The following is a 22376-nucleotide window of genomic DNA, read 5'->3' on the forward strand; positions in this document are numbered from 1 at the left end:
AACCTACCCAAATATTTATCCCCACCCCAAAAAAAAAAAAAAAAAAAAAAGATAAAAGACTCAACAAGCCCATGCACTGTAAGGTCTCTCCCAAGAGATCCAGGGATCCCTGGGGGAACCCAGCTCTTCCCCAGTGTGGCAGAAGGTGACACTAAAGCACAGAAGCGTCCCAGTTTGCTTTGCTGCTGGAGGCAGGATGCCTGTCTGCTCACCTACCTCGGCCAGGTGAGCATGAGCTCAGGTGAGAGCTGACAGCCACACTCTGGGATAGTCATGGAAAAACATCCCGAGATCCCCAGAAGAAGAACTGCTGATGAGCACAGCTCTGAACCCCATCTGCTTACACTACACCTGATTTTATCACCCTGTGCAGCTCCAGCACCACCACAGCAGTGCTGGGGATGCCTTGAGAAGGCTGACCTAGAGCAGAGGCTGGAAACCTGAGGCATCACTGGGACAAGAGCTGGAGCCTCCAACTCCAGCAGAGCCACGGCACGGAGCCAAGGGAGGAGGTGAATCATCAGCACAGTAATAACCACTCAGACTCCCTCTCTGGGAGACATAAATCAGCTTGTCAAGACAGTTCAGGTTCAGGCTCCTCCTATTCTGCCTGGCAGGACAGATTGATAGAGCAAGATATTAAAAATCCAAACTGCAGAACACAGCACAGCTCCACAATCTGGATGTGTTCAGCAGGTACTGTCAAATATAAATTTACACAATCTGCTGTAACTCTGTTCAAACAACTCCTAATCAAGGAAGAAGCCACCAATCTTTTGAAAGAAAAATAACATTTTTAAGGTCTTTCCATACAGACATTTGCAGCTTGTTCCTATCTTTGCTGTGAGTATGTGGCCCTGCTCTGATGATCTACGTGTGCACTGACACATGCAACAGCAGCTTTGTCAGCCCTGGACTCATGGATCTGGGCCAAAAAGGATGAGATGGCAAAATGGGAGAGCACATGTGGACAACAGAGCTGACTGAAGAAAGAAATCCCTGGTGACTCTGCAGGGAGCTTTCCTTGAATGTTTGTCTGCTCCTCTTCCCGAGGGGAACACTAGGATGTACAGCAGAATTAAATTAAATACTATCCTAGGGAAAAAAAAAAATCCAATAAATCAGGTACTTCTGCAGGAAGCAATGCAAAGATCCCTGTTTTGTACAATGGTTCTACAAGAGAAAATATCCTGGCCATTATCATGATGCCTTCCTGACAGAGCAGGGTACTGGGAGTGTGGAAAGCCTGGAGGAACCACGAGGTGTGTGGCCACTTCCAGGCCAGCAGAAGACATTGTGCTGCGATCTGCCTGCTCTGTCTGGGACATCTGGGGTCTGCAGGGTCCTAAGCAAAGAGCCATAAACCTTGTATTTTTCTAGAATTTCCAAAATGGCAGATGCCAAGGCCAAGCAGCACTGCTGACTGTGCATACTGGACCCCTGTTTGGAACCCTGGAATGGCTTGGGTGGGAAGGGACCTCAAAGTCCATCTCATTCCATGGTGTCCCATGGGCAGGGAGACCATCCACTATCCCAGGGTGCCCCCAGCCCCACCCAACCTGGCCTTTGTGGTCCTTTCACCAGCTGAAAAAACAAAAGCAGTGACACAAGTGTATCCTACAAATTGTGGCTTTCATGTGGACAAAACCACTGAATATCTGTAGCAAGAATACCATCAATATTATGAAATTTCTTTTTTTTTTTGAGGAATCCTATAGGTGAGGCTGGCATCAGCATTAACTCTGGTCCAGCTACCAAAACAAAATAAAAATCAGAGACTGGGACAGCCTAAGGCAAGTCAACAGATGAATGATCACATCTTTCAAGGCATTTGTAGCTCCAGCTGTTAATTCATAATCAGCTGAACCCCTTCATCACCCAAGTAATCCTCACAGAACATCAACAGGGAGATTCCAGAAGCACTTATCTGCTTGCAACACAACAGCTCAAATATCTCCTGCAAAAATGAGGGCTTTTCACCTGGGAATCCAGGTTCAGCCAGGAATTCCACCTCACTGCCACCCCCTGCTAATACCCCAGCCGGCCCCCGAAGACCATGTGGGAGAGGACATGAATCACTGGTTTCTGAAGAAACAGCTTGGTTTTCCAGCAGTTGGGGGGCATAAACCAAATAATGCATTGCTTGTGAATATTGCTGATGACTCAGGTCCTTTTTACCAAGCATCTGTGCAAGTACAACTTGGGGAGGACACTCGTAAGCAACGTTAGACAAAACAGACTGTGGCAGCTCTGCTGAATAGGCAAAATTCACCCATCCAGGGTAAGATGGGATTTTTCCTCAAGAAAAAAAAAAATAATGAAAGCAGGTTAGCAGTTAATAGAAGAAAACTTATCATTCTCAAAAGCAGGAATGCAGAATAACAGCCTTGGAAAAGCTAAAGATTAGATTAAACCCAGAGTTTTGCTGTTTGGGAGGCTGCCAGGGTTGCCTTGTGCAGTCAAGGTAATTGCATCAGACAAAGAAGAGAAGGTTTGGCAGATTCCATAAGAAAGCTCCCTCAAAAGAGCTGCACTTCCAAGGGAAAGCCTTGCTGGGTGAGTTTAGGACAGTTTCTGGGCATTTCACCCTTACCAGTGTAAGGAATCATGAATTTTTCACCAATTCTATTCCTTACAAAAATAATACATTTTTTTTGTCCTATTGCCCATTTTCTCTCCTTGAAAGTCTTTGGAATAAAGGAAGATAAAGATTTGCTCTGAGTCTGGCTGGCTGTAAATAGAAAGACAATCTGGCTGATTTGGGGATGAGGAATAAGGTAAGAACAAGAAGTTCTTCCTCTGGCACAGATGTCAGGGTCTTGGCTTACACATGAAAGGAAGAAAACATCTGCTGTAGGAAACCTTCCAAAATAAATTCCTTTGCCTCTTTTCTCACACAGCCAGCTACTGTTCAGTAATATCTATACACACACATATATACACATATATATATAGATAAAAACTCAAAAAAATCACAGCAAAAGAATCAACAATTTGCAAACTTCAAAACTGGAGCTGATATTTTTCTATTAGACACACATTGCATTTAAGCACTTTTTCCTGGAGAAATCAAATGATTCCTGTTAATGTAGGAATCCTACTCAGGAATAAAAAAAGCTTCAGACCCTGGTCAGAACTTGTGTTTTATAACACACTTGGCACCTAAACCAGTTAAGAAATAAGCTCTGGTTCTGATGTCAGAAGAAAGCAGCACTAAAACAGCCAGCCAAAGACTTTCCATCCATTCTCACTTTGATGAATTGCTTGTTTATATCCCAGTTAATAAAAGAACATTCTGGCTTAATAAAAGATCATTCTGGCTTAATAAAAGAACATCCATTATAGGGGCAGATGTAAAATTCTAATGCTCAGTAATTTCTCAGCCCATACTTGCCTTACCTGATAAAGCACATCTTGTGGTATGGCTGTCTTATTCCAAGGACTCTCACTGAATTAATGAGTGTAGGGTCTGCAAACTTACTCCTCTCTAAATTGTGAGCAATTTTTCCCAGAAGTTAATAACTAAATAATAAACTGCATGGTCACAGCAGCTAATGAATCCAAGGTCGAGCCAGTAACTGAGAGCATGGCTTCAGTGTTTGTTCTGGCTCCAGACCCAGGGTGCCATTCAGCAAATTGAGTTTTTAAAATTACAGCATCTATTTTCATAAGGAACAAACCTACAGCCTGCACTGGACACCAACCACTGCACTTCCAGCTCTTCCCTCTCTCTCCCATGGCTCAACATGGAGCGGATGCTTTTCCAAAGAAGACACGCTTAACTCATTTCTCCGCTCAGCCTGGGGCTGGGAAACATTTTCCCAAATTTTCCATGAATGCCACTCACCTCTCCATCCTGGAAGTGCTTCTTGAGCTGTTTGAGCATGACAGTGAGCTTCTTGGACTGCACCCCGCTGTAAGCCAGCAGCATGCTCCCAAACTGCCGCTCCGTGATCCGCCCGTCCACCGGGTCGTGCCGCTCGAACTGCGAGGGAAGGGAACAGGGAGATGAAAACCAGGAGCAGCACAGAGCTCCACCTGAGGTGTGAAGCATGAAAAAGGCACCATAAGGAATTAACATTGCAGGAAACACTGGTGAAGGAGAAGTGCTGATGGGTTCCAGGATCTGCTTTCCCCAGGATTGTCTCTCCACACTGGCCCTATGTGCAATTCCTTGGACAGCTCTTGGGAGAAGCCTCTGTTGGAGTCCTGGATGCTGAGAATTTTAGACTTTCTGTACCAACAGACTCTAACACTGCATTTCACAGAATTCACAGAATCACTGGGTTGGAAGAGACCTCCAAGATCATTCAGTGCTGTCAGCAGAAAGAGACCAACCCCAGCTGAGCACAGGCACCTTTCAGGTGAGTTTTCACGTGACCTGAGGGTGTAGGGAAAGCTCCCAAAATTGATTGATACCACTAAGATTATGAGTGTTTAGTTTAATTAGAAGTGTGTAATATCACAGAGTAGATAACTTAGAGTTTAAAATTTAAAATTTAACAATATATAGAGACAAAAGAAAAGTTTTAAGACAGTAGCTAGTTGTTCTTCTTCACCTTCTTCTTCATAAGTTTAAGTAATATTTTAAAATTAAACAAAAAAGTCAGCATTGTGGAATTCAAGTAATTAAAATATAAATAATTTAAGAGTAATTTCTTAATTAAATAGTCTAACCTTAAAAAACCTTATATAAAAAATAGTTAAACATTTTATAACTTATTAATAAAATACTGTAAAACTCAATTTATAATATAAATAAAAATAATAAACATCTAAATCTAAAGCCATCTCAAGCACTCAATCCCAACCTTAACAAAAGTAAAAAAAAAAACAAACCCACCAAAAACCGACATTTAATGGTGCCCCAGTGTGAGGACACCTGTTGAGGTCAGGACCTCCCTGAAGAAATAGAGAACGTGCAGCTGTGAGCTGGAAAGAAAAAATCCCCAGGGAAAAGCAAAAAAGAAAAAAGGAAGAAAAAAGGAACTCAGAAATCCCTCCCAGTTTTATCTCACAGGACTGGGCTAATGAGTGGCTGCTCTAAACAGGGACAGTGGTTAATAAACCCAAGAGAAGTCTTGCAAAGGTCTTCTAATTTCACTCTTCTCTGCTCCAAGGCCAGTATCCCAGCAAGGGAAGGTTCATGGATGTCTCCAAATTTCACCTTCCCCAAGTTCTCCTCATCCTCAGACCCTTCCAGATCCTGACTCTTACAAATGCTGCTGTGAGGCACCTGCAGAACTTCCAAAAAGCCCTTGGGCAGAGAAGGTTTTCTCCACTCATGTCTCCTGCAGTAGTTTGTCTCCTGGCTTCCACTGCAGGGGAGGAGGGAAGAGCCATTCCCCAGCTTGGGAAGGGGCTGGGTGGGAGCACCAGCTCTTTGCCCACTGAATAATGGAGATTTCATCCTTTCCTTTCCCCCTGCTCTGTGAATCCACAAGCATCAACATTAGACTTCATCCAGCTTCACAGATCTCAGCACTTGGGATCCCTTATTTGGGATAGATTATATCCCTCCAAATTTACCAGGAAACACAAGACCAACACTCCAGCTGATCACAAGCCAGAAGATGACATTTAACAACAAAATTAATTTTTAAACTCATGGGGAACAACTTGGTACCAGTGACTGACATTCTGCTGCCTGCTGAGTTGACCATTCCAGCCTCAGCTGCTCTTCAGTGCTAATGAATTTTAATTGTTACCCTATCAACCAGATCTTGGCTGCTTTTCCCAGTGGGAAACCAAGGGATTCCTGATAAGTGGAGCACCAAGGCTGGAGGGATTTGTATGGGTGACTCTGGCAGGAGGCAGATCCCAAATGGAGAAATTCTGCTCCTCAGCCCCCTTGTGCTCTCACCACAGCTTTGGGGGGAAAATGGTGATTTTTACTGTCATATGATACAGGCTTTGGGGATCACTCATGATGCAAAATGTGGGCCTCTCACAATCTCCTGTGCTGGGGAAAGGAGCAGGAAAACTCATTTGCTGGAAATGTTCTTCATTAAAAAGCAGAAGTAGTAGTTTCTGCCATGCCTGAAGAATGCAAAGAAAATGCCCCTGGGACACAAAAACTTGCCATCAGTGCAGCTTCAAAAGCAGCACTGATGCTTTCTTCTGCTGTAGTATTCCTAATTTCATCCCCAAAGACACAAATCAGCATTTTTCTACCAACAGCCTTAAAATACCCCGAGTTTTAGCAGAGCTTTAGGTAGCATCTTTAATTAAAGGCTAGGAAATGGGTCCAAATATCTCAGATCAACCTCCTAAGTGGTGACTATGCTTAGAAAATCTCAAGCTGGTGTCTAAAAGCCCATCAGCTCCCTCTCCCCCTGCCCTGCATTCAGGATCAAGCATTGGGCAGCTCCATGGGGTAATGCAAGCAAGCACAGCTCCCTGCAGATGGGGAAATAAAGAACCAGTTAATTGCAGGTTTTTTGGAATTAAACTTTCAGATTGTGGTCAGTTTTGCACTACCAGATGCAAAAAAGACCAGGAAGGAAAAATTTAAATACTTTTCATCTTCATTTTTCTACTGATACGTGACACAACTATTCACAAGAAATAAAAAAAAATGCCTGGAAACGATGGAATTTATGCTGCTTATTATTTATCTCACTTTAAAAATGAACATTTCTAACATTAAACCAGAACACTCAGATGCCCACTGTCACATACAGTGGTGCTCAATGGAAAGGTCAGCCCAGAAAGGGCAGGGAAGTGAGAGCTGATCCACATCCATTTCCCAAATTCCAACAGAACCACCAGTGAACTGAGCAAAAGCAACAGCATCACAGTGAGGGATAAAGAAAGTTCAAATCTTGCCTCCAAGCTGCTGTCAGATGCATTTAAATTAATTACAGAAGGGATAATCAGGCCATGCCATTTAAAGAGAAATTTCAGGGAGAAAATTCTGTTTATTTTTTTTCTGGTATGTCAGAGATTGTGTTGATCCATAAAGAAACTGGGCTCCAAAGGATTTGTGAGTGGAAACTCACTGATTCCTGATGAAAGAAAACCCTCAGCTACCCCTGGCACCCCCTTTTCTGGGAGCAGAGGTACATCCATGCTCCTCTACCCTCTGGAATGCTTTCTAGCCAAACACAACTCACCACCTGGAAATGAAGGAGGGTGCAAAGCCTACAGGAATATTTCTTTCAGTACTCATACACAGCCTACAAACAGTGCTAACTGTTAAAATCCTCTGGGTACTTGAAAAAAGCAGGAAAAATAGTGCCCATTCCCAGGTAACCACAATTATCTGCCTCCATGCACATGATGATACTGTACAGGTTATTTTTCTGTTCACTGGGGAGGAAATAACCCCCCACCCTGCAAGGAGGGGATGCAGGGCACAGCACACAGGGGTTTATCACAGATAACAAGTCCTCTGACAGCCTTTTGCCCTTTCATGGATCTTAAAGAAGGAAAAGCAGGGCCAAAGCAGTGCTCACCTGGCATTATCCAGAGGGGGATGGAGCAGCTCCTGCTCCCACCAGGACAAACAGAGGACAGGGGGGTCTTTCCCCATCCCAAAATCACACCCACAATCAGCCAGCGAGTCCAACACCTCCGGAGCAGCTTCCACCGGCAGCCACTTGGTGCCAGCAGTGGATTCTGCATCTGCACCAGGCAAGGAGAAGGGGACAGAATGCTGGCCAGTGTTCTTCCTGCAGGCCAGGACACCTGAGGTGCTGAAGAAATAAGCCTTAAATATAAAAAGGCTGCGTTTTGAAATTCATTCAGAACCAACGTGATGTGAAAGGAAATCCGAGGTGTTTATGGAACAGCTCAGCTGGAACTGTAAGGACAGGACAGGAGGGAATGGCTTCAAACTAAAAGAGGAGAGGTTTATGGGATATTGGGAAGGAATTGTTCCCTGGCAGGGTGGGCAGGCCCTGGCACAGGGTGCCCAGAGCAGCTGTGGCTGCCCCTGGATCCCTGGCAGTGCCCAAGGCCAGGCTGGACAGGGCTTGGAGCTGGAGCCACCTGGGATGGTGGAAGGTGTCTCTGCCCACGACAGAGGGGTGGAATGAGATGAACTTTAAGATCCCTTCCAACCCAGGCCATTCTGGAATCCTATGGGAGGGGAAAAAAGCAGCAGAAATGGGGTGCAGCCTTTGACTTCACCAGCTTTGCTGGCCCAGTCCCAGTAGCAGTCCAAATACACAGCAGGGTATTCCCTGACTTTTTTTTTTTTTGTTATTTAAAAGATTACCTATAACATGTTAAATAGTCCCAAACTCTCCCCCAAGGCTGACAGGATGAGCACATTCCTGCTCCTCCATAAGATGAAATTCCCAGATTTGTTCAAATAACCCCACTCTCCTTCCTTCTGAGAGAAAAGCTTTCTCACATGAGGAGAGCAGAGGACAAATAAGCAATTTCGCCTGCTTCTACATCTCCTTAATTGCACAACTTTATGGAAAGGCAATACAAGAACCACCATAAAACAACAGACCCATAATATCTATTCTTCCTTCCTTCATTGTTTTTTCCTCCACTAACTCAATCCATCTTCCCCTGCAGGAAATCAAATCCCAGACTGAGGAGCATCCAGCCCAAAGCAATTCAGAGACACCACCACGAGAAACATCCTGGTGGAAAAATAAAACCTGCTGGAAGTTCCTAAATGCAGACATTGGTTTCCTTCCATCTCTCCTTCTGGCAGCAAGGCTCACCAGTGGGAAATGAAGCAGCTCCCGTGGCCTCAGAAAAAGGCCATGTTTGGGTACCACACACTTCTCAGAGGAAGGTTTTCTCTTCCCAGCTGATCCTTCCTCCTCAATAAATCTGTCATCATCAATAGTGTTAATAGGGGAAGATTCTACCTACAACTCCAGTGCTAAAATCTGTGGGAAATGCATTTGTAGAGAATTTTCAAAGTTTGACAGAAAGTTTACATAGTATGTATTCTTTGAGATAAGAAATGTTGACTTAGAAATGTCATGGAATAGGCCAGACATTGTTGAGAGAGAAATGGAATTAGAAGCAAGTTTTAAAGGATGGTTTTGTAAACAAGATTAGATACTATTAGATTTCTATTAGAGAAACAGAACTGTGAAAGATGTATTGTAGTAGGACTTCTGAGGGGTAATTTTAGATGACTGGTTTTAAGGTATTTATGGCATGGTGTGGCAACAGTTGATAGGTTAAGAAATGTTTATGATGTATTGTAATTAGAAAATAGTTGGCTTTTCATTGTGATGGTGTGAATCATAACACCTGTATTGTTTTACTCTTCACATGAGACTGAAAATGGAATAAAAATTTTAAAAACATTTCTTGGTTGTTTTATTTCTGAGTTCTCAGTTGCTCCATCTCTGTGTCAGAAAAGGGCATAAGCCAAGAAATATCCTCTCTAACCAGAGAATGGGAGTTCAAAAAACTGCTTCAAAAAGGAGGAGCAGTGTTTTGTGATTGCTGCCACCAGAGCCAACGGGGCCCAAGAGAGCAGCTCCTGCTCTGCAGCTGGGGAGGGGACACCAAAGCCTCAGAGGGGGCTCAGCAGCACCAGACAACCACAAGTGGCTGGCAAAACCTCCCATGGAAAAGTGGGATAAACTGATTACGCCCCTCCTTCCTAAGCTGGTATTTTTGGGCTGGACACACACTGGTGGCTTGTGTCTCTTGCTTTGTTTGCTGAAGAAGAAAATAGCTAAAACCATTTAGGTTTTAACCTCCAGGCCCCTGCACTTGGCACAGGCACAGACAGCATTTGGGATCCACCAAATCCCATCGGTGCAGGAGGGAAACACCCAGTTGTTACTCGAGCCAGCACGATCAAAACACAGCTCAGACTTTTCCTAAAGCAATGCCAAAAGGATATACTTCCTATCCCTCTTCAAACACTCACATTAGCTAAATATCCAGCTGTATTTTAGGAGGCTCCTAAATTTCTAGGAAGGTTTCCCCTAAAAACCAATCAAACAGATGATGTATTCTCCACGACCTCAAAGCAAGGATCTTAAATAAATAAATGTATGCGTGCCACATTCCTAATTGAGACAGCAAAGAGAAATACATCTTCAAGGACATTTGGATGGGGAGAGAAATGTTGAGAGATGATCTTTGAGCTTCTTTCTGCAGGTTAAAAAAACCCACATCCACGGGAGAAATCTTGCTAATATTAATTCTATCAGGTTTAGGGGTAGTGGAAAAAGGTGACCCATTCCCAGAGCTGCTCTGTGCATAAGAAGGAATCAAAAGGGTCTGGAAAATAATGATCTGTAGGGTAATATTCAGATTCATAATATATGACCCTTTAAAGTGGTATTTGCTCAAAGCTTTATTTGACAGGCTGTAATACATTATTTATCTGCAAACTACTGCAGCACTGGCTCTGTTTACTGTTCTGGAGAAGGAGGTTGCCAGGATCTCTCGTCAAGTTGCATATACAACTATGACAGGAAGAAAAAGAAAGGGGAAAACACTATATATCTCCCTAAATCCCAGCAACCTCGTCCATCCAAAAAAATTTAATGTATTTGTGAGTAAGCTGAAGTGTTTGCACAGGCACTGAATTACTGCCAGAATAAAAGAAAGGGAAAAGTTTCTAAAGGCTTTTTGTTTGGGAAGATTGAAGATTTAAAATACTCTTTTTTTTTTTTTTTTTGGGGGGGGGATAATTATGCAGAAAGGTTTCTTTTGTGGACATGGATCTAAAGCACTGGGTTTTGCAAGATGAAGCTCAGCCTGCTCTGGACACAGCCTACAAAGAGTCCCTGGGTGTAATTACTGCATTATTTGGTAAAACTCACCCAAAGACACAGCTCTAAAGATGTTCGGAGCTGCCAAAGCAGGAGGAATGAAAATGGGCAGGAGGAAATGCCAAAACCCAGCCTGGACCATCATTTCTTTTTTACCTTAAAAAATAATAAAGAAATGAAAGAAATGGGAGCTATTTTCACATGAGAAAAATCCAATCTTCCAAACGCTCTCCCTGTTCACACTTTCCCCCTCTGCCTAAGTGAATATGTAGCAGCCAGGTTAAAAACATCCATCTGTCAGCAGCAGTGCAATCCCAGCAGACCTGATGCTGGAGAGAAGCTTTGGAGATTTCATTGACCTTGGCAAGCCACTGCTGCCTGTAAGGGGGAAAAAATCATTCCCATCACCAGCCACTTGTTCCGCTTTAATGAGCAATTAAAAAAAGGTTATGTAAAGATGGCTGCACCTGAACTTCAGCCCCATGAATGAAAATATCTTCCTTCAGGCTCTGAGCAGATCAGTGTTTTGAAATTCTGTGCAGTGAGGGAATGACAGGAACGAAACCTGAAGAAAAGGAATCAGTAATGCTAAGGAGAAAGGACATGTCTGATAAATTAAAGGGATGCAGAGGGGGAAGAGCTCAGCAATCTCCTCCCGTGCCTGCTCTCCAGACCTGGCACTGTTACTGCCATCCCTGCCCTTGACAATGCTCCTGGTACCATGGAACATGGCAGTTTTTCTGTCCTGCATGCTCCCTGAATAACAGGAAAATTCAGAAGCAGAACAAACTCCCAGCCCTCCTGCAGGAAAACACACAGGACAGCGGAGCTGCAAGAACCCGAGTGAAGCCATTACTCTGAAAAATCCCAATATCTAAGTCTCCATGGAACTGCTGTACACAGTTCTATTAAGAAATACAGCTCCCTCACTACCTGTTAAGAGTTCATACTGTTTTCTGCTTGACCTTGGTGTTCAATTCTCCAAGAAGAAGTTTGCAGGAGTTTAATTCAGCCTAGCAGGGAAAAGGGTCCTGCTTCCACGTTCTTCCTACATCAGCAGAAGCAAAGCCAGGGCTGAAGCACAGCCAGCAGCGTGTGGAGCTGCAGAACAGCTCTGAATTCAGAGCCTGAAAGGGGAGAAGGAACAAGAGGACTGAGGTGTTTGCTCATCCAGCAGAAGGAGAAGGCAAAAGTCAGGTACCTGCTACAAGAACACGCTCACACAGACATCCCCCACCTCTTTTGCTCTCCCTGGCTGTTGGCTAACTTGGTTGTGCACACATAAACAAGAGCATCTACGCTGAATATCTTGTATTTCCTAATTCATGGACTCTGATACAAACCTCCACACACTCCTGTGGCAAGGTAATGAATCCAAAGAGCACTCCTGGGGTTTTATTTGCAGGGGTCCCACGCAAGGCTCTGCTGCACTGCGGGAGCTCAGCAATGGATTTACACACCCTTCAAAAACCAAAGGAGCCTGTTGGTACAGAGCAAAGCCTCCCACTGCTGCTAATGATGTAATAAATAGAAATTCCAATAAAACCCTCCACAGCTTCCCCTGCAGAGCCACTGCATCAACCACGCTGAAGTCACCTGGTTCTAATACAAGCAAGGCAGCTCTCTCCCCAGGAGGTTGCCCCATGAAGCATCCATCCCAAAGAAGAGGATGCCACAGCTGCTCCTTTGTGTTCCAGCCTGACCCAGCCATGCTCACAAACAGGACTGGATCCAAGGAAACAGTCTGAAGTTGTGGCAGGAGAAGTTTAGGCTGGAAAAGATTCTTCCCCCAGAGGGGGGTCAGGCATTGAACAGGCTCCCAAGGAATGGGCATTGCCTCAAGGCTGCCAGAGCTCCAGGAGTGTTTGGATAACATTCTCAGGCACAGGGTGGGATTGTTGGGGTGTCCTGGGCAGGACCAGGAGCTGGACTCCATGTTCCTTGTGGGGCCCTTCCAACTCAGGACATTCTGTGATTTTACAGCTGACATGCAGTTCCTCTATATGCTCTTATAATCCTGAGGCCTCCAAAACCACCCCACAGACTCTTCCTCTGCCTTTCAGAGTGAGGCACTGGGAGGGTTTGATTTCTCTGGCACAAGTTTCCTCACTTGGACTAGGGAAGAATCAGGAACAGCATTTATGGCATCTCCTGACTGAGGCACAAAGACCAGCTTTTGGTAACTCCCCCGTGACTGTGAAACCCTACCCAGCAGCATTTCCCTTGCTTCATGGAAAAAGGGACTGGAATTCAACCTGCCTTGGATTTCAACTAAACTTTCCCTGGTGCACACTTAGACATTTCATTACCTGCTCTGCCATCCCTGATTGATGAAAATGACTTGCCTCAGACTCCTTTATGGTGACTCCTCGTGTTTACTGAGACAGTTATATCTCCCTTCTGTCCTTCCTTTAAGCTGCACTTACTATGGTCTCATAACTTATCCCTATCCTCAGATTTTTTTTCCATACTAATGTTCCACTCTGAATTCTCCCCAAGTCTGTGGCTGACACTGCACAAGAACTGAATGCCAGCTTTTCCCCAAACCTGAGATGGTGCAGTCAACCCGAAAGCTGCATATGACCCTTTCCACTCACATGCCAAGACAAAAGCAGGCTGCCAGCTCTGAATGCTGTCAAAACCAGGATAAGCTGTCCAAATCACTTCCACTGTCTGCCTAGAAACACATCTGTGTATGCTGGACTGTATCTCCCTAACTACAGAGCTCCCTGATGTGAAACTATTCACACTGGTTGGATGATCCCACTTTTAACTGGACATGTCACAAAATTCTGTCACCCACCACACTTTCATGGCTATCCATCAAAGGCAGGGACATCAGCCTCACTTCTGTTCCCTCACCTCCTACCATGAGAAATGCAGAAGGAATATGTAGATCTGCAGGGTCTCCTGGTCACTCCCCTCTCTTTGGCACTAAATCCATCATGGCTTTGTCCATCTCTGACTTTAGTAAATACTTCTGGAGGGCACAGCCTCCATATCCAGATCCTCTTTTCCTCCAGAGCTGTTTAAAGGTTATTAGTTATCAACATACCTTTTTTCTAGTCAGGGCCTGACAACAGTGACACAGACACTCATCCTCTGGGATAAACAAGGGGCACACTTCAGGCTTTCTGTATTTAGCCATCAGCCCATCCTCCTCTCCCTCCCCTGCAGCCAGCTCAGGAAATCACTAACAAAGAACACAAACAACTTTTGTACCTGTCATTAATTGTCCTACTGAAGAGGCAATTCCACTAGTGCTGGTTTGGCTTTTCAGATGTAAGGATCACGTGAAGGAAGAGAAAGCAAATCTGGAGCTAAAGCAGGAGTTTTAGATATCCAGGATATAGATACAGAACTGACAAAACTGTGGAAGTACACAACATCCATTACAGGATTGCTGAAAAGGCAGAATTCATAAGGAAAAAGGGAAAACATGACATTCCCCATCATTGTTCCCACAGGGACTGGGTCAGTGGTGAGGCTGAAGTGAGAGGATCAGGAGGTAAAGGAACAACTTTGAGAGACAACACAGCTGATCATGACAGGGACAGTCATAAAGGTGACTTAAAACCAAACAGAAATGCCTTGTGTGAGTTCAACAGCAAACTGACCTCTAAAAAGTCTGAGTTTTGGGCCCTTCCTTACAAAGCTCAGCCAATCTGACACCGTCAAACTTCATTTTTCAGGCTACTCAAAACAATTTACTTAAGTTACTCATTTTCCCCCTAAATGACTGCAGCAGAAATAAAGACATGTGACTCATTACTGCAAGCTTTGTTACTGTTAACAAATCACTGAAAAGCTGTATTGCTCTGCCAGCCTATATAAAAACCAAGGCAGAATCCCAAAAAATCTTGAGTAAGTTGGTAATAACAGAGCAGTTTTTAATACCTGCAATAGGATTGCTTGGATACTAACTATTCCAACACTGGGACTAAGAAAGGCACTTAGAGATTGAAGTTACCATAAAACCCAACTGAGGAGCATCAGAAATGCCTTCTGAAACCAGAGTATTTGTTAAGACAGGCCTGAGATCCCAAAGGATTTAGGACTTTCTGATGAGGTGTGTGCAGATGGAAGAGCATCCAGCACCCCTTCTTCATAAAAACCAAACCAGGCAGTAACTGTATTGGCACTGGTCTCCAGGATAAAGAGGTTACTCCCACATCACCTGTCACAGAACAGACACAGAAAATAAAGACTTTTCCAGATGACAGCAGTGGTATCTTGTACCTTTGCCATATTCTTACAGAATCCCATTTTACTTTGCTTGGGAGACCTTTTTCTTGGGAGAGACATTGGGGGCATCCTTAATCCTTGGGTAAAAGGAAAAATATGGAGATTAAATCAGTGCTATCAGCAGGTTTTGGGGTGCCTTGCAGGAGTGGCAAAGACATGGAGAACAAAGGGCTCACACATCTCTTCTACGTGCACTTCCAGAATCCTAAAAAAATTTAGGCTGGAAGAGCCCCACAGGCTGGCTGGGACTCCTTTTGGTCCATCAAGGACACAGAAATATCTGGGACAGGCACAAACAAGCAGAAATAGCACAAACAATGATGTCAAGTCCTATTCATCTTCCAGACTCACAGAGATCTTCCACTCAAGAACCAGAAAAAGAGCCCAACACCACCTGTCCCAAGGGCACATGTGAGAGCTGCAGAGCCTGTCCAGACAAACCAGTCACTGTTTGTCAAAGCAAGCCACAAGAGAAAAGGACTTCTGGCTGTAGGACCTTGCCAGGAGCCCCATTTGCTGGGCTGGTTCCTATGGCTCAGCCTTAGTTAAGCAGGGCTACCCCATAACCCAAAAAACTAACCACAGCTTTCTCCAAGTAGCCAAACCCCAAAAGGTTGAAATAACACATTGACACCAGTGGGATCATCCAACCACAGGGACTTTTTTCCCCTCTCTACCTCTGGCTGTGGTTGCTTTCCTCATCCTTCCCTTCCTGCAGCTGAGTTGACTGCTGAGTCTTCATAAAATGATGGAAAATATACTTGCATTACAAAAAGAAATAAAAGCAGAAGAGAAGAAGAAAACACCAGGCCACGGTTACTTAAACCTGCTATCAACACTTCAGCCACAGGAACATTGAAATGTTCAGGGCTTTGTCTGAGTTAATTCCTCTGTGAGAGCTTCTGCTGAATCTTAGCAAGAAATATGCATGGATATTTTGATTTTAAAAAGAAAAGAACCAAAATCAGTAAGAGAAAAGATAAAGTGGGTTCAGATGGTCAGAAACCATTGTTCCACCTTCAGTCAGCAGAAAACAGCTCAAGTGTATGAACTGCAGAAATGGCTGGATCCTGAGCTGAAGGGAAAAAGCGTTAAAAAAAGTTCTTTCTTAAAGCAGCTTTCTTTCAGATGAGACAAAGCCAGCATCCCAGCTGGAGAACAGAGGCTCTGGGTCACTCAGGGGCTGCACCAGCCCCAGGAGATTCTTCAGACCTGCAGTTCCCCAAGGACTTCTCCAGAGCTCTGAACATGAACAAAAACTGGGTTTCAAACCAACATCCCAGCTTCAGACCATGCTCCAGTTTTCCTGAGCCAGCAGAGGATGAGTAGATGAGGGAAAAGAGTTCAGCTGAGCACCACTTCTCACATTTTCCTGATTTACATGGGTCAGGGTAAACCCTTCTCCTCTCAGGAGAATCTCATCTCTGAATTACTGTGCATTTCAAGCAGCTGAGGTCATTAGGGCACTCCCTGGGAAAAGAACAGCACAAACCCACCAGACAGTGGTGGGAAAAGCTCCTTAAGTGTGAACAAACACATCAAATGTGAAGCAAGGAGAAAAAATGGGAGATGAAGTCAAAAGAGATAAAAGCTGAAGAGGAGAGAAGCCACCTTGCATAATGGTGGGGACAGAAACAGGCCTGTTTTGCCTAAATCATTGAGAGCTATGAACAGGAAAATCAGGGCTTTAGTAGCATGAACTCAAGGAAAAGTTAAGTTTGGCAGAACAAAACCATCAATATTTCAGTGGAAATGAGTATGAGCCTGGTGCTGGCAGGGAGTCAGTAATGGTGCCTTTATTCTATCTGATAACTTACCCAGACACAAATATCTTTTATTGTCTCCAGTTATAAATAATCTGTTAGAAAAGCAACTACTATTAGCCAGGAAGATGCACAAATGACTGAAATCATCAAAAACTAAACTGTCACAGCAGAAAAAGAACAAGTATCATGAAACTGAAAAAAAAAATCCCCATTGCTTCTTAATGAGGGAAGTGGGGACCCGTGGAGGGAGCACAGGGTCGGGAATACTTCAGTGCCCACCTCTGGAGTGAACAGGGCAGAGGAAAACCAGGGCATGGAAAAATCTCTGCTTCTCTTGCCTTTACATTCAACTTACACCTGATGTTTCTTCACCTTAAAAAGTATTTTATGCCTTTCAATTTGCAGAGGCACTGAGGAACTGACCCAGTTCACAAAGAACATTGTCTTCAAGCAGCCAATTCCCCCTGCAAAGGCCACACCACCTGCTTTAATGGCCAGGAAATGAAGGCAGTGAACCAGGCAATTGTCTTCACAAAATAAAATAAAATAATCAGTCCTTGGATCCGTTTCTTACTTGGATTGGTAAATTCCAAATTAAAAAGGGAATAAATTCAGTTTCAAATTGCAATGACTGACATGATAAGAACTTAATAAAATGCTGATCACACAACCTGAGCATGTGAGCAGTAATACACCAGACTGAAGTGACAGAGCTCTGAATACTGTTTTCCTAATAGGCTGGGGGACATCTTGTGCACAAATCCTGATTTCCAATGCAAATAAAAGCCTGGCTTTGCTCAAGCCAGGTTGAACCTTGGAGCCTGATGCAATGATGGGCACCATTTCCAACTGAGTCAGCTCTCCCTGGGAGCTGAGACAGACCAAGAAGTCCCCTGTTGCTGTCCTTCTGCTGATTTTAAACAAAATAACCAAATTTTGAAGGGTGATGCTTAAATTCAGGTTATGTGACTAGGAGCAGGAGGCTGGGAGCTGCTGTTAAAACTCAGGGTAATGTAAAGTAAAAAGGAGACTAAATTCAGAAGTGGGTCACAACATTTCTCATGAAACATCCAGGAGTGAACAACAGAGGTCACACAATAGAGACCACCTATTTAGGAGGACTCAAACAAGCCTTGAACACTTTCCCAGCAGAAACATTCAGAATAATGAAGCAAACAGAAAAGGTGGGGACAAAAGCAGAGATGAAGAGTTTTGGGAATGTTATAAATCCTGGTCCTTTAGGGCCCAGCTCACTGATTAGGACTGAGAACAACCTTCCTCAGCAAGGTAGCAACAGGTCACTCACAACCTCTGATGTTTTCCCCTTAAATCATCTCCATCAGCAGAGCCAAGGCAACAGTCAGGCTTTTAGAGGGACACACACCCAGGATGTGCCAGCTGCTGCTCCAACTCCACAAGAGCAACCACCAACAAATGCTGGAGACATTCCTTGGGGAGTGCCACAAGCACTGAAATACTCATCAGGAATTTAACAGCTTGGGTGTGCAAGTCACAGCTGCAGAAGTTCCCTCTGTACCCTTCCCAGGCTCTTGTTCCTCCTTCAGAAGCCCCACCCTACGCACAAGCCATGCTGCACTGCCCTCCCCTGGACAAAGAAGCAGCCCAAACCTCAAGCTTCAGAATGTCGTGCTGCAGCTTGCGCTGGAAGTCCAGGAAGTGGGAAATGGTGAGCTTTCCCTTCAGGTCAGCCCCGAAGAAGTAGGTGGTGAGGGCAGAGTTGAAGCCGGTTTTGAGGGTGTTGCCGGTGGTGGAGCGGTCCCGGTGGCGCATGCCCATGCTGGTCTGGGAGCGGATGATGCTCTGCACCTAAAACCACAGGGAGGATGGCACAATCAAAACCATACCAGTCAAAGCCTCTGTCATCTTTGTGGGGGTACCAGTTGTTGGTTTCTCTGGGTCTGGAGTGAAGGCACTCCAGACAGTAGTTCATGTCCAGACTCAGGTGTTTGTTATTTCTTGTCAGTAAAACAGTCTCACTACTGTGAGTTCAGCAGCTTTTCATTGGAAGGCACAAAATGGCCACAATCCCTTGGTACAAGGTCTTTTAAGGCTAAACTATCCAACTGAGAACTGACACCTGGATTATTTTCCCTTTTAACCCAATAACTGATCCCAAAGAGCCCTAATGAGGACTTTTCTGCCCCATTACAAAATGCCAGCAGAGAGAGAAATATTCCTGGTGCCCTGGGTTTCCACAATCTTTCTTTCTTTTCCTCCTCAAACAATTCTCAGGAGACACAATTCAAAAATCTGGCTGAACTTAAGAGAATCACAGAATGATTCAGGCTGGAAGTGACCTTAAAGACCATCTAGATCCAAAACCCTTCCACGGGCAGGGTCACTTTCCACTAGACCAGCTTGCTCCAAGTCCTGTCCAGCCTGGCCTTGAACACCTCTAAGGATGAGGAGTCCACAACCTCCCTGGCCAGCCTAGGTTTTGGCTTTTTCAGTCCATTTTAAAGAAAGAAGAGAACCAAGTGCTTAAAATGAGTTATAGGAAACAATTCAGCCAGTTTGCAGATTAACATTCTGTGCTGATCCTACCCCTGGTCAGCAGAGCAGCTTCTTCCCAGTAAAATCCCAGGAGGTGGGGAAGCTGCAACAATCACAGAATTCACAGAATGATCAGGTTGGAAAAGACTTTCAAGATCATTGAGTCCAACCCAGCCCCAACACCTCAACTAAACCCTGGCACCCAGTGCCACATCCAGTTTTTTTTCAAACATATCCAAGGATCATTGGGAAGAAAAAACTCTTCAAATGTTTTAGAGCTTCCACTCCTTTACTGCCCATCCTTGTGAGCTCACACCAGCCCCAGACAGCTCACAGCACATTTCTTCCCACTCATGCACAAATCCTGAGGTTTTCAACCCAAGGGTACCCTCTCCTTGCTGCCTGCTGCTCTCTGTCACAGCTGGAAGTTCTTCCATCCCTGGGGCTGTGCCACCCAGCACAAAAGGCTCTTCCAAAGAACTTCCCTGCTCCCTAAAAGATACCAAAAGGTTGACCTTGAAGGATGTGACAGTCTGAAAATCCAAGAGTGTGCTATTTTAAGGGTTTTGTGCAAATTTAAGGGGGCAGCCAAGCTAAATGCAGCCATGTCCTCTCTCCATCCTCAAGTATCTCACTAAACTACCAAGTGGATCTGAGTGATTATTGCTGGGATATGAGAAGCCAGGCTTATTCTTTGTGCAGTAACTTACCTCTTCCAACAAGGCAGCAAAAGGATTCATATTAAGGACAAGTCTGAAAAAGGAGGGGGGAAAAAGCCACTGGACAACCCAGGCTTCCCAAAGCTCCAGCAAACACCACTGCTTTGCCATCAGCCTCTTCCCCCTGCTGACACAAGTTGGAAGGGAGGAAGAAAAGCAGCTGCCAAGAGCTCCAGCTGTCACAAGGATGCCAGAACCTCATTATTGTGGTATTCAGTGTGTTCAACTTTTTCCTAATGACAGAGTGAGTGCTGGAACAGCCCCAATAGGATGCTCTAGAGGAAAACTCCATGCTATTGCTGTTGGGCTCACCTTGCTGGAAACCCTGCCTCCCAACCAGACTGCTGGCTGTTCTTCCTCTACAAGGAAAATCAAGTGGAGGAGAAAATCAAGAAGAAAAAAGTACAGAAAAGAGGTTTTGAGGCTTTTTGGTCACTCTGATGTGAGGAAGGATGTGGGGTGACCTAACTGTGGCCTTCCAGTGCCTGAAGGGAGCCTGCAAGAAACATGGAGAGACTATTTACAAGGGTAATGGCTTTACACTGAAAGAGAGGAGCTTTAGACTACATATTAGGAGGAAATTCTTCTCTGTGTGGGTGGTGAGGCCATGGCACAGGTTGCCCAGAGAAGCTGTGGCTGCCCCATTCCTGGAAGTGCTCAAGAACAAGCTGGACAGAACCTGGAACAACCTGGGATAGAGGAAGGTGTCCCTGCCCATGGCAGGGGGCTTGGAAAGAGATGATCTTTAAGGTGCTTTCCAACCCAAACTGTTTAGGAATTCTCTGATTTTTGCACTGTAAATAGCAACTCCTTAGTTTGCTTTGTGCTTCACTGTTAACTGTGAGCTCTGCATGCAGCACAGTTTGGAGACAAATATTTATAAACTGTCTGAAGCAAGGCAATTTAAGGCCAGCTTGGAAAACTGCCCCTGTTTCTACATGAATGTTTACCACACTGCAGACTGCTCCACAGAGCAGCTTTTCCTGGGTGTTATTTCTATGGAATCCTATGGCTCTTTTTTCCTCTCCCATCAGTAACAAGTGTTAGACAGGTTGAAAATCCACCTGTGGGCACTGGAGCCAAAAAGATTTAACCAGTCCCTGTTTTGGGTAATCATTTCAGTGTCCAGAAAGGCAGACACCACTGCAAGGAGCTGCCCTCACCCACAGCTCATCAATCGTGCAAGGACTGAGATGCTCCACTGTTTTTTGTTCCTATTTCAGCCTAAATGTTTGTCATGTTTCATCTTTTGTACCAGATGAGGGGAAAAAAATAAATTAAAATAGTTAAAGACTCAAAGAGAAATTACCAGTAACACTGCATGCAAGTTTTCTACTTTTCAGCCAGCTTTTCTTTAAAACCAGAGGAGTAAAGTAACAATTTACATGCCAAAGGATGAAGAATTGAAGGCAATACTGATGCAGGCACCACATTATTCAGGACTAAGCACTAACCACATGCCTCGACTGGATAAAAAACCTGAAATTCTTCAGCAAGGCCTGAAGAAATGAAATGGTTTTTTATTAGGTAGTTAAAGCCTCCAGCTAAGTCCCATATTAGCTGAATTACTGAAGTAATTTTCTTTCCTGATGAGGTCTTCAAACGTCAGTGAGAAGAGGGACCTGCTGTTGGCTGCCTCCAAAGACAAGGTGTGAGGGAGGAGTAGGAAGTTCATTCCCACATGCTCCCAGCCAGCAGGGATGGAATGATGCTTCCCTGATGGTCCTTTTCTTCTCCCTCTTTTCCCACCCTTTCTCCCCAAAATGATGTTGCTCTTTTAAACTGCTGCATAATCCCCTGAGAGGGCCAGTTCCAGCTGCTCCTGCCAGGTAAGATTTACAGGACAGAGCTGCAAACCTTGCCATCCTTCAGGCTCTTCCTGAGGCATTTCCATAAAGAGTGAAAAAGAGGATTTATCATATAAACAATTGTTTGTAATGTTATATGTTTGCATAATGAGATACATGTGCCTCCCACTGGAGCTGTGTTTGTTCTTGCAGCAAATCAGTATCTTCACAGGTATCTTCTCACTTTCCAAAACAGCTCCTTCATCCTCTCTCAGCCTTCACCCAAATATTCTGATGCTAACCAGGAACTTTATTCCTTTCTATACAGACAGTGACACAGGTAACCAGCTTAACAAAAATACCTTCCCCTTCCTTAGGATATTTATGTGACTTAATGCATGCATAACTCCCCCTGGCCTATGGGATGATTTGAAATAATTGAATTCAATTTTGCACCCTCATCTTCAGAGCAATTAGGAAACATTCATCCTGTAGAAATGTTCCTTTTTCATTTTACGTGGGTCTAATAAAAAAGCCAAACGTGACACCTGAGTTAGCACCTTGGCATCAGTGCATTTTTACTAGGAGGTTAATCGTTCTCTCCTTTTCTTAAATTCATTTATCTCCATAATT

The 22376-nt window shown here is 44.4% G+C and overlaps 1 protein-coding gene across 7 annotated transcripts in view; it reads right to left on the minus strand.

Annotated features, from left to right (window-relative positions):
• MICU1 (mitochondrial calcium uptake 1) overlaps positions 1 to 22376 on the minus strand; it is an 87259-nt gene that overhangs the window by 8629 nt on the left and 56254 nt on the right. For all 7 annotated transcript variants that reach the window (XM_041468097.1, XM_041468095.1, XM_041468096.1 and 4 more), the window contains 2 exons: positions 18353 to 18550; positions 3848 to 3985 (listed from right to left, as the gene is read on the minus strand). In XM_041468097.1, coding sequence (XP_041324031.1) covers positions 3848 to 3985; positions 18353 to 18550 — 336 coding nt within the window. The remainder of the gene's footprint in view (positions 1 to 3847; positions 3986 to 18352; positions 18551 to 22376) is intronic.

The sequence above is a fragment of the Pyrgilauda ruficollis genome, unplaced genomic scaffold, assembly GCF_017590135.1.
Source record: "Pyrgilauda ruficollis isolate IOZ18807 unplaced genomic scaffold, ASM1759013v1 scaffold210, whole genome shotgun sequence".
Taxonomy (NCBI): domain Eukaryota; kingdom Metazoa; phylum Chordata; class Aves; order Passeriformes; family Passeridae; genus Pyrgilauda; species Pyrgilauda ruficollis.